This window comes from Diadema antillarum, unplaced genomic scaffold (genome assembly GCF_040938485.1).
Source record: "Diadema antillarum isolate AM-2024a unplaced genomic scaffold, OU_Dant_1.0 scf00000026, whole genome shotgun sequence".
In the NCBI taxonomy this organism is placed as follows: domain Eukaryota; kingdom Metazoa; phylum Echinodermata; class Echinoidea; order Diadematoida; family Diadematidae; genus Diadema; species Diadema antillarum.
Genome location: NW_027270915.1, coordinates 1,530,336 through 1,545,891, shown reverse-complemented (window position 1 = coordinate 1,545,891; position 15,556 = coordinate 1,530,336). Strand labels below are relative to the sequence as shown.

The following is a 15,556-nucleotide window of genomic DNA, read 5'->3' as shown; positions in this document are numbered from 1 at the left end:
CTCCTCATTGAGATACTTTGTCTACCCCCCTCCCCCCCCCCCCCCCAAAAAAAGAAGATAATACTTCCAGGGTGTATACTTCCAGGGTGTCACATACCATATACAGTTACAATGCAGGTCCTAGTTCATATTTATGATTTAGTTGCCATTCAAAACCATGGCAATTACACATCAAACCATGCATCACACTCTATGGAAGACTAAAGCTTACATAAATTACGTATAATGTAGGCCTATGATAAGCATTGCACATGTTTCAGTTGCAGTCTTATGATTCCTGAACTGACCAGTATTTGGCATGAATTTATTTCATATAATATAAAACATAATTTCACATTTTAGTCTATCATACAGTATAATGCATGATTTGAGAAACTGAAGTCTACTCACAACAAAGGGTTTATTTCAGCATTTTCCAAATATATATATATGTATGTATATATATATTTGTCTTATATGGTGGATACATAATAAAGGGTAAGCAGGTTGTGTGGCCAGTAAAACAGAATACAATTTCACACAAATTTCAAAATCTCTTCAGTGTTCCTGCTTGAAGGTTCACTGATAGTATCGATGTAAAACATTCAAAACTTATGAACATAATAATTATAGGTATGTGCAAGGTATCATGGCTGTATGGAGAAACCACTGGTCATGTTTTGTGTTACGGTATTCTTAGTATACATAGAGTCATGTGTGAATGTGTGTGTGTGTGTGTGTGTGTGTGTGTGTGTGTGTGCGTGTGTGTGTGGGTGTGTGTGTGGGTGTGGGTGTGTGTGTGGTCAATTTGTGCATGCAAACTACCCTGGGTCCCAGGGTATAACGGGTAGTTTGCAGGCACAAACCCTTGTTGGGCGTAAAGGAGTCTGCGCCAAGACTACTACACGCACTAACTGGCGATGTCCGTCAGCCTGTTGGGAGACGCTACAGTACAGGGCCTATGGGACAGTGTAGTCTTGGCGCAGACTCCTTGACCAAAAACAAGGTTTTTATGCCTGCAAACAAGCGGTCTGGCAACCCCTTTCCCGACCAGATATTTTGTCAGTTTTTATATTTTGATTATGTACACCCATAGGACATTCATATAGGCCAAGTTTGGTCCATGGGCTCTATGGGGTAAATTACACCCGCCGGAGGGCCTTTTCGGGGGGTCCCTGGGGGCCGAACCCGCCCTCAGGGACCAGGCTGACGGGCATTTTTTTAATGAGGAGGGTGGCCCCAGCAACTCTCAGGGGTCAAACCTTATGGGCTTGATGGGGTAAATTGACCAGCAGCCAGCTCTCAGACTATGAACTTTATCGTTCGCCCCCATTCACTCACCGCCATGCAGCAAGAGGTCTTGGCAAAAGGCTAATCCCAGACTCCCCGTCTGCCAAGAAAGCTATAACTCTTTCCACTCAACAGCTCGAAACAAAAGACCCTTCACAGTCAACGTTCATTCCCATTAAAAGTTAATCCCCACTTTGTCCAGAACTAATTACATTCGAGGTGGCTATTTAGTTCAAAATAACCCCCAACCTGTGTACAGCATACAAACTTTCTTGGCCATATACACAAAAGAGCTGCTGTACTGTGTAAATCCCCCATGTTATTACAGGACCTATAAAAGAACTGTTTAATTCCTCTGGGAACACAACTTTATTGCCTACCCTGACAAATGCAAGAAAGGGTATAAAACTAGTAAACTACACATGCACTAAAGCTACTACACTTGCCATATCTTATTCCTGTATACAAAGTTTACCCACTCAGAAACCCAGATAGACAACTTCAAAAAACCTATACTGAGCACTGCCTTCCACAATTTTGTGTTTTAGCACCACCATATCAAAAAGGAAAAAAAAGTGCATTCATTAGAATGTTGTCCTATATGGAAGGGAAGGCATACAGTAGGCCTATTTAAAGGCACAGCTTTTCCATCTCTCCACTCTCTCTTACACTAAAGGGGATGGCTATACGTACCTGATCAGTGGGAATTCTGGGGGATGATTGTTCCAAATCCAATCCTTCTGTGATTCATTTAAGAGTACATTATATATCTATTGTTGTGTGAAAATCATTTGCTTCAGAATGGTCTCATATATTCATGTAATGTGCAGTTAATTGTTCCCACGTTAGCATGCCCGTACAGTGACGGGGCGATCGTTAACGCAATTATCTAAAAATTAATGCACAGTAACGATCTGCAACATTCATTCACGCACAGTGATCGTTAAAGGGATCGTATAGTTTTGGTTGAGACCTAATTTCAGGTTTCTAACATTTTTGGTGAGATAATGAGAAACCTCTTATGAAATATGAAAGAGCATGTAATTCTATGAGGAATTCAATGTTTATTTGATGAAAATTGGTTTTGAAATAGCTGAGATTTCAAAAAAAAAGAGAGATTTGATAAAGTGTGGGACCCACACTTTATTACGATCGCTTTGTTTTACTTTGTTTTTGGATGTTTCAGTCATTCCAAACGCGATTTTCATCAAATAAACTTTGAATTGCTCTTAAAATTGTATGCTTTGTACTATGTCATAAGTGTTTTCTTGGTATCTCGCAAAAAGTTAAAAGCCCAATTCTCATCTCCGCCGATACTGTACTATCCCTTTAATTTTGTAACGCGGAAAGATTCCGCAGTCCCGTTCGGCGCTTGACTTACACGTAACTTTAAAGGACAAGTTCACCTTCATAAACATAAGGATTGAGAGAATGCAACAATAGTAGTAGAACACATCAGTGAAAGTTTGAGGAAAATTGGACAATCGATGCACAAGTTATGAATTTTTAAAATTTTTGTGTAGGAACCGCTGGATGAGGAGACTACTACAGCTTGTGAGTCGTATGCGTACAACAGTATAAAGAAAATGTAAAGAAAATTCAACATATTTTCACTTTTTTCGCATAATAAAAGGGCACTTGACTTGCCTCTTTTTAAAGGCAGGGGGAATAATATTACCCATAACATTTGTCGGTAACGAGTCGGGGGAATGTGTACTTTTTTCAAAACATGACATTTTGTGAAATTCTCTTTATATTTTCCTTATATTGTTGTACGCATGTGACATCTAAAGTTATTCACAGACTGCAGTAGTCTTCTCATCCAGCGGTTACTGCACAAAAACTTCAAAAATCCATAACTTTTGAACGGATTGTCCGATTTTCCTTAAACTTTCAATGATGTGGTCTACTAATATTGCTACATTCTCTCAATCCTTATGTTTATGAAGGTGAACTTGTCCTTTAAGGCAAAGTTTCTTAAAAAAGGGGAAAACAATGCATTCACCAGAAATGTTATAGGAAGGGAAGGCAAGGTATACTGTAAAGTGAGCTTTTTCATAATTCTCCACACACACTCTCTCTTACACTAATAGAGGCACAAACTGACATCACAGTGACCGGGATGAGCAAGGTCATTGATGAAGTATGGTATAGTTTATAGGCAGAAATATCCGTCTGTCTAGAGGAGCCTGTTATTTCATAATATTATTTTCATTATTTTTGACGTTATCGCTCTCCTCCGTGAAGCCAGACGCAGTCTACCTGGAACATATTATCCCCGACGACCGGATACAGACCAATCTTTCGGTCAAGGTATAGCTAAAATGTGACGAATAAGACACATTGTGCTCCACAAATACTACTCACATAATCACATGATTTTTCCTTTTTTTCGGGGGGGGGGGGGGAAGGAAAATGTTTAAAGACACAGTATGTTTTTGTTGAGTCTTGATTTCAATTGTTTTCAAAACTATAATGTCTGTACAATTATATTATCAAAATGGATGAATAAACATCCAATAGTAGGATCATATAGAATCTTGAAAATATATACATTGTGCAGTATTTGTGGGAAAACTGTCAGAGTTTGTATGTTTGTTTGTTTTTATGAGTGAAAAATATCTCGAGCATTTATAAAAGGATTTCAATGGAACTGGCAGGAGATGTCGATAATGACACGGAAAGGACAGTGGCGGATCCAGAGAGTGGGGAGGGGGGGGGGGGCAGGCGCACTGGGCATGCGCCCCATCTTTATTTGTTTTAACAACAAAAAAAAAATAAGAAGAAGAAAAAAAAAGGGGGCGTGCGCTTCCCTTGAAATTTGACGGAATTCCTGGATCCGCCCCTGAAACACCAACATCAATCTTGGTTGAGCGCACTTGGGAACTGCCCCCAAGGCCCTGCCCAAGCCCTCTTTTCATCCCGTAGGATCAGGCGAGGAGTTAGTTCCTGAATAACACTCTTATTTCTGTGGGTGAAATTTTGACACGTGGAAGTAATGATACGATCTGGGAATCTAGTAACTTGTTTTCCTCGTTAATTTGACTGATTTGCGAAATAAACAAGGTGAAAGCAAACGAAGGATCTGACTTCCAAGTGCAGCTGATCATAGTGATGCAATTTCTAGAGAAAATTACGAATCTGCCATATTTGGATGGGCTGAAATAAGAGTGACGGAAACAACAAGGTGATGCAAATACTGAATGCAATACAATACATATGTAGTTGTTAACAGGTATCTTTTTTTTTTCATTTTTCAATTTTTTACAATGTAATAATCACGCATAATGTACATCCATTCAATTTAAAGCAACTACCATTTACAACATGAGCATACTGCAGTACATGGCATACAATATCACAGGCCTACTGAAGGCATACAAGGTTAAGGTTGATCCTGATAATTATGATTGTCATTATTAAGGGTAGAGGATTAAGGACTTCAAAAACAAAACAAGAAGTTGAAGTTGAACTACATTGTATATTCACATGTGTACATGACAATAACAAAAGACAAATGCATGAAAGCAGAATAAAAGGTATTAGAAAATAGCATAAATGGTAATCAAGTCCGATACAAAGGTTCTAAAACAAAAGCAAAACGAGTATAGCTAGCTACAAATCACACCTGTATACAGTGTGAAAATACATAAAACATGAACATATCTATTTACCACATAAAATATTCTAGTTGAAAATTTGACATGATTGATAATACATCCGGGTTTAAAATAATGTAAATGTGATAAGCAAGGAATATAAAATCCATAAATTTGTATTTTGTATACGTGTATGTACATTAATACTGTATGATATTCAGCGGTGAAATTGGCAATAGCACACATATTATAAGCTTGAGTCAACAAATGTGAATTTTTAGATTCACAGAAAAAGTATGTTGAACTGCACTCCCATACTTATATACATTGCAAAAAGTCCGGTGTTAAATAGTGAACACCGAGCTGGTGTTAAATTTTCGGTGCTCATTTATGGTGTTAAATTAACACCTCCGGGTGTTATTTCCAAATTTTAAACTGTTTTTGAAGAGTTTCTTAGTAACTGCACTTCTTGTTGATTTTTGATTTAAACAAGATGATCAAGAATTTTATATTAAAATACTAGATTTTTGAAAAAATGTGAAAATAAATTTACACCAAAGAAACACCAGCTGCAGTATGGTGTGGTCTCTTATTGAAGCTGGACGGGTGTTAAACCATTGATATTAACACCAACAAATATCAAATCAACACCATGTGGTGTCATTTTTGAATTAACACCAGTACAGTGTCAAACTAACACCAGGTACAGTGTCAAATTAACACCACGAAGTGTCAGGTGAACACTTTTCAACACCATCACAGTGCATTTTTAACACCTGTGGGTGTGGTCCTTTATTGAAGTTTGATCGGTGTTAGATTTAACACCCGTGGTGTTAAATCTAACACCGATGTTTTTACAGTGTACATACCTGTGTTAGCAGCAAATCATTGCATAAAGTATACACTGTATACACCAACAACTGACAAAGAAAACTTTCTTGATTAGTCTTAATTTTTGAAGGCAAATTCAAACTGTTTTGGTAACACTTCTTGTCTTATATATACAGTAAATGGGGTACAAATGAACAATTATATAAAAGATAAATGAGGCAGATTACTGTTCATAAGATTGTACAATGAACAGACAAGAAGCTTATGTAATTGAAAAATATTGATATTTACGGACTCATAATAAACTTTTGACATACACCGTATGTGGCAGTGATGATGTGATCTGGGATTCAAGTACACATCTCTTGTTTTCCTCGTTATTTTGACTGATTACTTTTTTCTTTTTTTATCCCATTTCATTTCAAGTTATCATGGTGTAAGCAAATTTTGGATCTGAATCGCTCCAACTTGGAATGCAGTTGACGCCACTTCTAGAGAAAATTATGACTGCCAAATTTGGATCGGCTGACATAAGTGTGATGGAAAGAACAAGGTGATGTAAATATACAATGTAGATTTGTACACTTGTAGTTGTTTGCTAGTTAACATTTCCCCCTTTTTTATATTGAATAATCGTGCATATCCATTCAAATGTTTATGGCTTTTGAAGCAGTACTGTACTTCAAAAAACATGAGTACTGTGGAATACGTGATCATACAATATTACAGGCCCACTGAGAGCATATGAAGTTAAGGATGTGATTGTCATTATATCACGATTGAAGGATTAAGAACTTATATTGTAATATATAAATAACATGTGAAGTTGTACAATGTTCATTGTTGAAGTCTAGGATTATCTATAATTCACGTGTGTACATGACATAATATATACACAACATATGACAAATGCATGAATACAGAATAAAAGGTATCAGAAAATAGCATGAATGGTACTTAAGTTTATTACAACATGCAGTTCACGTGTGTACATGATATAAAACATAACATAAGACAAAGTTATGAATACAGAATAAAAGGTATCAGAAAATAGCATGACTGGTAATGAAGTCGGATACAGCTGTCTGATACAAAGGTTCTACAAAGAAATGTAAAATCGTACAGTGAGTACCTGTACAAATTGTCATTTGAAAATAATGAAACGAACATATTTACACTTATTTACAACATACAGTAAAAGATTTGAGTTGAAAACTTGACATGAAAATACATGCACATCTCACATTTGTATTTATACTGTGTCTAACATAATGCAAAGTAATACGCAAGGACACGCACATTGTATGTACAATGCATTGTATTGATACATTGATATACTGTGTGAATTTAGCTGTGAAATTGGCGATAGCCTATAGGACACATTAAAACGTATTTTGGGGACTGGTATTACACAGCCCCAAAATGCGATTTTAGAGATCTACAGAAACAGTATGTTTGGGTCCATACACATATCCCTGAGGAACCCCACAAGTATATACACTGTAATAAGTCATCCAGAAGACATTACACTACAGTATCCCATCATGAGTATTGACATAGATATACTCAAACAATGTCGGAGCCATAACAGAGTTTTGCTTCTGACACCATGGAAGATGAAAGTTAGAGTAAATCTCTCATCAAAATCTCAACAATGCCTGAAGAGAACCATGAAATCAACATTGATCGGCCTTAATGTGCAGAGCTTGAGCATGGCAAAAATACATGCAGTGTCAGAATATTGACACAGACAATATACAGTAGGCATCGGGTACATCGTATCAGAATCCTCAACCTACAATGCTTCTTTATAGTTTAAATTTCAATAACAGTTCTTGTGGTTGTCGGAAAAGTATAGATTGACCATTCTCTAAGTTTCATGGAATTTCAATGAAAATTATGGAAGAAAAGTATATGATTAAACTTCATGGACAAAATTAGCTCATCATGGGTTTGTTTTCACTCCAGACGCCATGATGAGCTAACTTTGTCGATGAAGTTTAATCATCTCTCTAAAAAAAAAGAGTGAAAATTTTCACTCTTGAAGGAGTGAATACAAAAAGAGTGAATTTAGAGTGAAATTGGAGTGAATTTCGAGTGAAAATGTTCAATTTCACTCGTTTTAGAGTGACGTCAGGTATCACTCCAAAATCTTCGAGTGATCCCTGAGGTCATTCTAAAATGAGTGAAAATGAACATTTTCACTCATAATTCACTCCAATTTCACTCAAAATTCACTCTTTCTTTGTATTCACTCCTTTAAGAGTGAAAATTTTCACTCCATTTTTTTAGAGAGGAGCATCCTCCTGACACCACACCACACACAAGCAAAGCCCCACGCCTTAAAAGCCCTTGAGAAAGGCTGGTGAAACAGCCGAAAGCTTGGGGAATCAAGGCAAGACTGAACATCACTGCGACGTCTATACTGCAAGTTTTCCTTCCGTCACATAGAATGTATACCAATGATGCAGTACCCACCACGTACGAGGCCAAGCCCGCTTCATATACATATATATTATTATTATTTTTTTTTTTTTTGGGGGGGGGGGGGGGACATACGGGACAATTCTGAAGGAGGTGACAGATATTTGTAATTTCTGGTTATACAGTCAACCTTGACTTAATCAAATCTATTTGAACTGAATAAATACCTTAAAGTAGAGTTTGAGAAAGTTTGACTTTATGCAATAGAGGGGTTAAAATCAAATTATAATTATAAAGAGAATTTGAGGACTTGAAAAGATCTTTGACTAGGCGATTATTCAACTTACGCGTTTGTATGTTGAGGTCGACTGTATAGAAACATGGGATTGTTTCAATAAAATCAATCAGAATCAGCTGAGCTATAAGGTGGTACAGAATGTGAATAATCCAAAAAAAAAGGCAAAAAAAAAAAGCAAAAAAAAAAAAAGAAGACGGCTGGAAGAAACAGGCAACACCCCATCTGAAATTGATAAGACATTGCGCAATGAACATTCATAACACAAATTTGGATTTGTCACCTTATTGTTTTATTAAACAAGAATGGCAAAACTGTTACACATTTCTATGTAAAAGATATAGTGCAGAAGGTAGCACCTAAAACAGATGAGAGCCCACTAAGCTACAGGTTACTCGGGTTGTAAGAATCTGACATCATTGTTTGCATACTCCTCTAACAGAGGCCCCTCCCATGAACTTTCGAGTTCGTCTTCATCATCGTCAACCTCCTCATATGTTACAAGACACTCCTGTCCTTCTGTTGCTGACGAAATGACTCCCTTACACCAAACTACATCATTCTCTACCTCAAATCTATGCATTATGTGCCTACCGATGATGTCTCCAATCACAAGCTGAGTTAACTTTAAGTCCCCATTGCGCAGATCCTCTTCAATTTCTGCCCTCGTGTAGTCGTACGTATCCTCTGGTTCCCTGTCGTAGATGAATCTTAGACCTTTCCTACACCTGCTGATTACTGTTGCTCTGTACAATCCCTCATCTCCATTATCTAAAGTAGTTAAATGGTCAACAATTTTCCCAACCAAGTTCTCATACTTGATCTCGTTTGTGACATTACCCTTCGGTTGCTTCTTCTTTCCTGGACTCTGAGTTGTCTTCTTCCTTCGACTCTGAGTTGTCTTCTGAGGCGTCTTTTTTCTCTTCTCCTCCACCATACTCTTGTACTCTCCAATCTTATCATCCGAGGCACAAGCATACGCATAGTCATCCTCCTGTTCATCCTCAACTCTCTTCCCCCTCTTGTTAGCCTCCTGTATGATCTGAAGTACACTCTCTTTCAGTTCTTTCACACCCTTCTTTCGGCCTTTTTCACTCAAGTTTAACCTGCCATTCACATTCTTCTCTTGGAACAAATGTCTCCTAGCTTCCAGTTGAGCTTGAAGCATTTCCACACACTCCTCCTCACACGCTCCACGCATCTTCTCATGTACCTCGTGCTCCGACAACCAGATCCCTCCACACTTCGCCATGGCATCAGCGTACACCTTCTCACTTTTCACGCATTTTGTCACCACATGTTCTTTGGCCTTCTGCATACTTCTTCGCTTCTCGATTCTTTCTTTCCATAGATGCTTCGCTCGCTTCGCGTACTCCTCTTTCTGCGCCGTCACACTTCTTCGTGCATACTCCATCAACTCTTCCCTGTCAGTCACAGAGAGCCCTTTCCTCCACTCGCTTGTCTTATTTTTCACACCCATGATGATGCTCTCGTACACCAACATACTTGCAGAAGGCTTCAAATGAATCAACCTGTCCAACATGCTGAAATCGCGCTCGACACCAACATTTGTTCTCGGCACACTCTGAGTCGCCCTTACTTGCTCTTCTCCCATCTTGGCGTGCTCACCAGAACCCAGATGATCTTGCAACATGTTTTCGGTGACCTGGCAGAAAGTAAGGAAGACAAGTTCAAGGACCTGCTTCGTCATTTGATCGAGTTCTGCATTTGGGGTCACCAAAGACTTAAAGACTGGATCATCTGGGTTGTGTTTCCCTTCGAAGAGCACATCATCACCGCGCATAAACTGACTGGCATCATCAGCCCACCTAACGAAGCATGTGTGCAGGTTGGCATATTGTTGATTCATTTCGGCAATGTGGCTCGACTCGTTGATGACACGCCAAAGAGGAGCTGTCACAAGCTTGTCAATGAGACCAAGCGCTCGCGCAGCCGCCAGGTATTGGCTCACGCGCAGGTCAGCACCGACAGCTTTGAGATGATCTTCCACCTGCTCTTCACAGAACTCCTTCAATTCCGATCGAAGGAAGAAGACGCCACCACCATTGAGGAACAGGATATTAAACCTGTTCCCCTTGAATGGTGCAAGAGGAACATGTTCGATACCCTTTGACTTCAGGAAAGTCCTGAATTCCACAGGCTTTCCGGACCTCGCACATCCTCGATCCTGCACTGACTTGCAAACGGTCCGCACCAACCGAACAGTCCCACACTCACCTCTCTCAACATGCATCCCACCCAGTGACTCGGCTCCAACTCTGTCATTACCAAAGATCATTTCCTCCCACGCCTTAATGGTCTTGCTTGCATAATCTGCCAATCCAACTAAATAATGCAACCCACAGAAGAAATTGTTCATAGACGTGAACTGTTCCTTTTCAGCATCGTTCATTTCCCCCCATCCATCTACTATTTCAGGTAGAAGGTCTTGTCTGTAGTCTTTGAGGAGTTTGTTGAACTTTTTTTCTGCCACATGACGATCACTCATTGTGTTCTTGATATTTGCAATTATCTTGTTTACGGTTTGAGTTGATCCTGGCATGTCAGTTATTTCATGCAAGAGTCCGAGGAGTGTGTCCAGCGTTGTTTGGGCAGTCCCACTTACACTCTCTCTCATCCCAATCATCATACTTGAGCTGCCCCCATCTGACTCCTTGTAAATATCAAATGCTGCATAATGGTGCCCAAATTTAGTTGTGCCATCGCTTGATAGTGTTGTATTGCCTTCCTCTTGTAAAGCCCTTGCTACTTGTATTTGGGTCATTTTTCGTCCTTCATAGAACATGCTGGCTGCAGTAGTCTTCTTTGGGAGTTGAACTTTCTTCATGTTTATGTCTGTCAGACCCCCTAACACAGTCCTAACGACTCCCTCGCAGTTTCTCGAACTCACTCCATGATTAGTCAACAAATCTTGGTAGACACCCCTCACATTACTGTTATATATACTCTGCTGTTTGAATGAAACATCTACCTTTTCAGGATCAGGTTCAATGAGACTTTGTGCCTCTTTTAATTCCTCTCTCAATTTCTTGACTTCTGTCCGCAAAGAGACAACTTTTGCAGAATGTTTCTTACTCTCTTGAGCCATCTTTTCTTTCATTTTGTCCTTGTTTTGTATCGTGTATCTCTCACGCCTTTGATAATTTTTTATTTTTTTCCGCAGTGTACTGATCTTCGACTCAAGCTTTGCTCTTGCTTGCTCAAATTTCTTTGCCTCCTCTAACTTTTGCTCACATTTCTTTGCTTCCACTAACTTTGTTTTGATTTCATCCTCTAGCTTTTTCTTCGTACTATCTAATGTCATCCTAGCATCTTGCAAATCCCCTTTACACTTTTCTAATGCCTCCTTGTACTCGCACACACTCTCGGCATCACTGTCACTGGTATCGTCCGATGTTTTTCTCGTGGTGGTACTTGCCAGCAATGTTTGCTCACATTTTCTTAGTTTTTTCTTAAGTTCCTTAAGGTTTTGCTTGAGTACATCGACTTCCTTTTGTCTTATCGTGCTCCTCTGACGATATTTACGCACGTCCCTGTCAGATTTCTTACAATCAGCGATCAATTTGGCAGATAAATTCATTTGGAACTGCAACTTCCTCTCGACACTCTCTTGCTGTGTTTGCAAATTTTGGCACCTGCCAACTTCTGACTTATACTTTGATCTAACATCATCAAGTTCCCGTCTCAACCTTTGAATTGCCAGAAGAGCGCCCTCTAAGTCGTCTGGCAACTGATTTTCAAACCGCACACCCTCTGGCTCCGATATGCTTGCCCCTCCTCCTCCTCCCTCCCTTCTAGTTCTTCTTTTTCTATCTTCCTCTCTTCTCCCATCTTGTGATTGCCCCTCTCTTGTCCCCCTTTTTCTCTTTCCTCTCATTTCTGTTCTTCCTTCATCTCTGGTGTCCCTTCTCTCCTCCTCCTGTCCTTCATTCTCTCCTTCTTCCTCTTCTATTTCCATCCCTTCCAACTCTTCAGTTTCCCTTCCTTCCTGCTCCCCCTCTCCCTCTTCTCTTTCTTCACCTCTCACTTCCCTTTCACTTCTTCTACCTTTCCACTGAAAAGGGGTTTCCAAGAACACCCTCAACATCTCCACACCACTTGCTCTCTTATTTTTTTTCAACCGTCGATCCTCTTCAACCAGTCTCTCAACCTTCCTCCGAAGCCCTGGCATATCTGTCTCATCAATCCCCACATCAAACAGTGCTAGAATGAGATCAGACGTCATGGTCGCATGATAATAATACCACCGTTTCACCCACGTGCGCAACTCCAAAACAACACCATTTGTAAGATATACATCACTCAACTTGGTCCATACGATCGGTGTCTTGTCTAGGATTGCCGTCACTGCACGCTGCAGAACATCCATTCGTATTCCCAGCTTATCACACGTAGCCATAGAACACCCCGCCCACGTTTTGTACATGTGGTAGTACCTCGTCATAGGACCTTGCTCTGTACGGACCACAGGCTCAGTTTGCGCCGCGGCCACAGGCGCAGGCAAAGCCTTAGATGGCTCTTTCACCGTCACACTCGAAATCACACCCTCCACCATTACCACACTTACCTCAACTTCCGATCTAGATGTGCTGTTCATATCTCCGCTTTTACCTTCTTGCGCCATCCTTCCACCTTTCACTATGCATTACCTGGCTTCAAAGTGTCTTTAAAAGGAGAACAGTCAGTGTCCTTGAGTGAATCAATGATAACGACGAGAAAGAAATAGTGAAAAAACAAAAGACAAATGTCTCCATGCAAACAGCTGGCTGCTAACCCGAACGCTGAGCGGAAAGCGGACGGCCGACACACGTCGATCCTCACGCCACTAGGCTTTTGAACCTGTACCTACTACCTGTGGTTCGAATCGTAAAATTGCATGCAACGTACAGTAGATTACGTATTATCGGTGATTCAAATGATGCACGGTCCCTAAATCCGGCCGTACACGTGACTGCACGCCACAGCTGGTGGTTGATGTACACACGAAAACCCATTGGTACACACACACAGCAGAGATTTTACACGGGTCGGTTGGGTCAAAAGTTAGTTTACAAAACATAACAAAAGCACCTGACCCATTGTACTGCGCTGCACAAGTGCATGTGCGTGCATAGTCTGATTTCCAGACCATGTGCTTAGTCTGATTTGTTGTTGTTGTTCTTGTATTTGAGGCGCGTCATTCAAATATGAATATTTACGCCTTTTTCTTTATAATATGATTATTCTACATATAATTGATAAAAAATTACTTTTTGCAATGATTTCTATGCGCGCTAGGCCTATGTGTCTGCTGTTACGGTTGGGGCAAATAAGCAGACCATTACCTAAATAGAGTAGCCAGTTGTACTCCTTTCCGCCGCTCGGACTATCCGCGACGACGAAGTTGAAACCTTTGCCGAAGGCAGTATGCCAGGACCAACGAACTCTGAGCAGGACTATGAACTCTTTAGTTGTTAAGAGTTTTCGATTTTTATAATATGCAAAAAAAAAAAAAAAAAAAAATGTCTAAAAAGTATCATTTGAATATGATGTAAAAATAGTCCATAGATGGTACAGCGCACCATGAAGACCTGAATATAAGAACGACCCAGGTCCAATTTTTGGCCAATGTTAACGGGATTTTGTAGCTTATGCATGCATGGACTCATCTTTAAATGATAAATACTAATTACCCCCGGAAATGCCTGAAATGAATGAGTTAAATCTTATATGAATAATTATATGTAAGAATGAAGGACTTGGGTCATTTTTCATACATATTTATTATAGCGCCCTCTCTCATCCTTCTCTTATCTCTATAGCAGAATATCATGTAAGAACGACCCAAATCCATGATTCAAAGAACGACCTAAGTCCATATATATGATTCAAAGAACGACCCAAGTCCTTCACACAAAATGGCCTCTCCACAATTAAAGTAAATGTTAATTGTCATAATGATATATGTTCTAATTTGTACATATATACAATGTTGCCTTGTTAAACAGAATATTATTGGGCAAATGAAAACGATATGAATTTTTTTTTTTTTGAAGTTTACTCGAAATGGTCTTCAATGGACTTGGGTCGTTCTTATATTCAGATTCTCATTTTGCATAATGACCTGAAAAAAAAAAATGTGTGTGAGTGTGTGTTAAATACGGGTACTCAAGTAAATTGTACGCTGGTTACTTGGCAATAATCCTTGCATCATCGTACGGGAACTATTTCTAATTTAGCTCATTCAGCTAATTACTGTGCACAATGCAAACTGGCCTTTTGAGTGTTCTATGTAGACCAGGGTTCTCGCTGAGTCATGGAAGTCTTTGAAAGACTTTTCGTCCGTACGAGCTAGAGACTTCAAGAAATGGATTTGAAAGTATGTCGATGAAATCCCGAAGTACATAGATTATGAGTGACTCTGGATATCAATTCTGAGATTTATGTAAAGACTCATATAGGGGAGACTGGGGTAATTGTGGCCCCGGGGTAATTATGGCCCCTCAACATATTAAAATGTATAATTAAACCATCTTCTATCTGTTGAAATAGCTTATAGCTGTGGTATGTGGAAGGTCACTTCTTACCACTATTATGCTCCAACATCCATTCATTTAACAATTAGCATCTTGATAGGATGACCTGTTTTGTCAGTGCATGTCAAAATCACTAAGTAAAAAGTGAACTCTTCACTTTATTAAATTAAGTGTCACATCTTCTATTCGTTTCCAAATTCTTTTTCATAATGTTATTTCATAGTGACGAACCTTGTCCAAAGTGATTATGAAGCAAATCATAAAATCTTTTATCTATTCTTGGAACAAAGGGCCATTGTTTCAGACATGCCCTTCGGGGTAATTGTGGCCCCCCATAGAAAAGCATTGTTTTGCTATGAACATTTATGGATATATGCAAGAAAATCAAAGATCTAGTTTAAAATCACAATTAACATGGTTCATTACTGGGATTTATCAAATGAGCATACTGTGTAATTATATTATCATTGCAGCTTTGATTTGGATATTTTCAGGTAAAGGACTCCATCTCTCAAGGTCATCTTGCCACAAAACCCAAGGCCAAATCTCAACAAATGATAGACTCTGACTTACACTTTTTATATTCAAATAATTACGATATG

At 39.3% G+C, this 15,556-nt stretch overlaps 1 protein-coding gene across 1 annotated transcript; it reads right to left on the bottom strand.

The window, feature by feature from the left end:
- Positions 1 to 8,666: 8,666 nt before the first annotated feature.
- Positions 8,667 to 13,354, bottom strand: LOC139734684 (uncharacterized). Its single transcript, XM_071645479.1, has one exon. It carries the CDS (start codon positions 13,061 to 13,063, stop codon positions 8,810 to 8,812), a length of 4,254 nt encoding a protein of 1,417 aa, XP_071501580.1. The 5' UTR covers positions 13,064 to 13,354; the 3' UTR covers positions 8,667 to 8,809.
- Positions 13,355 to 15,556: the final 2,202 nt, after the last annotated feature.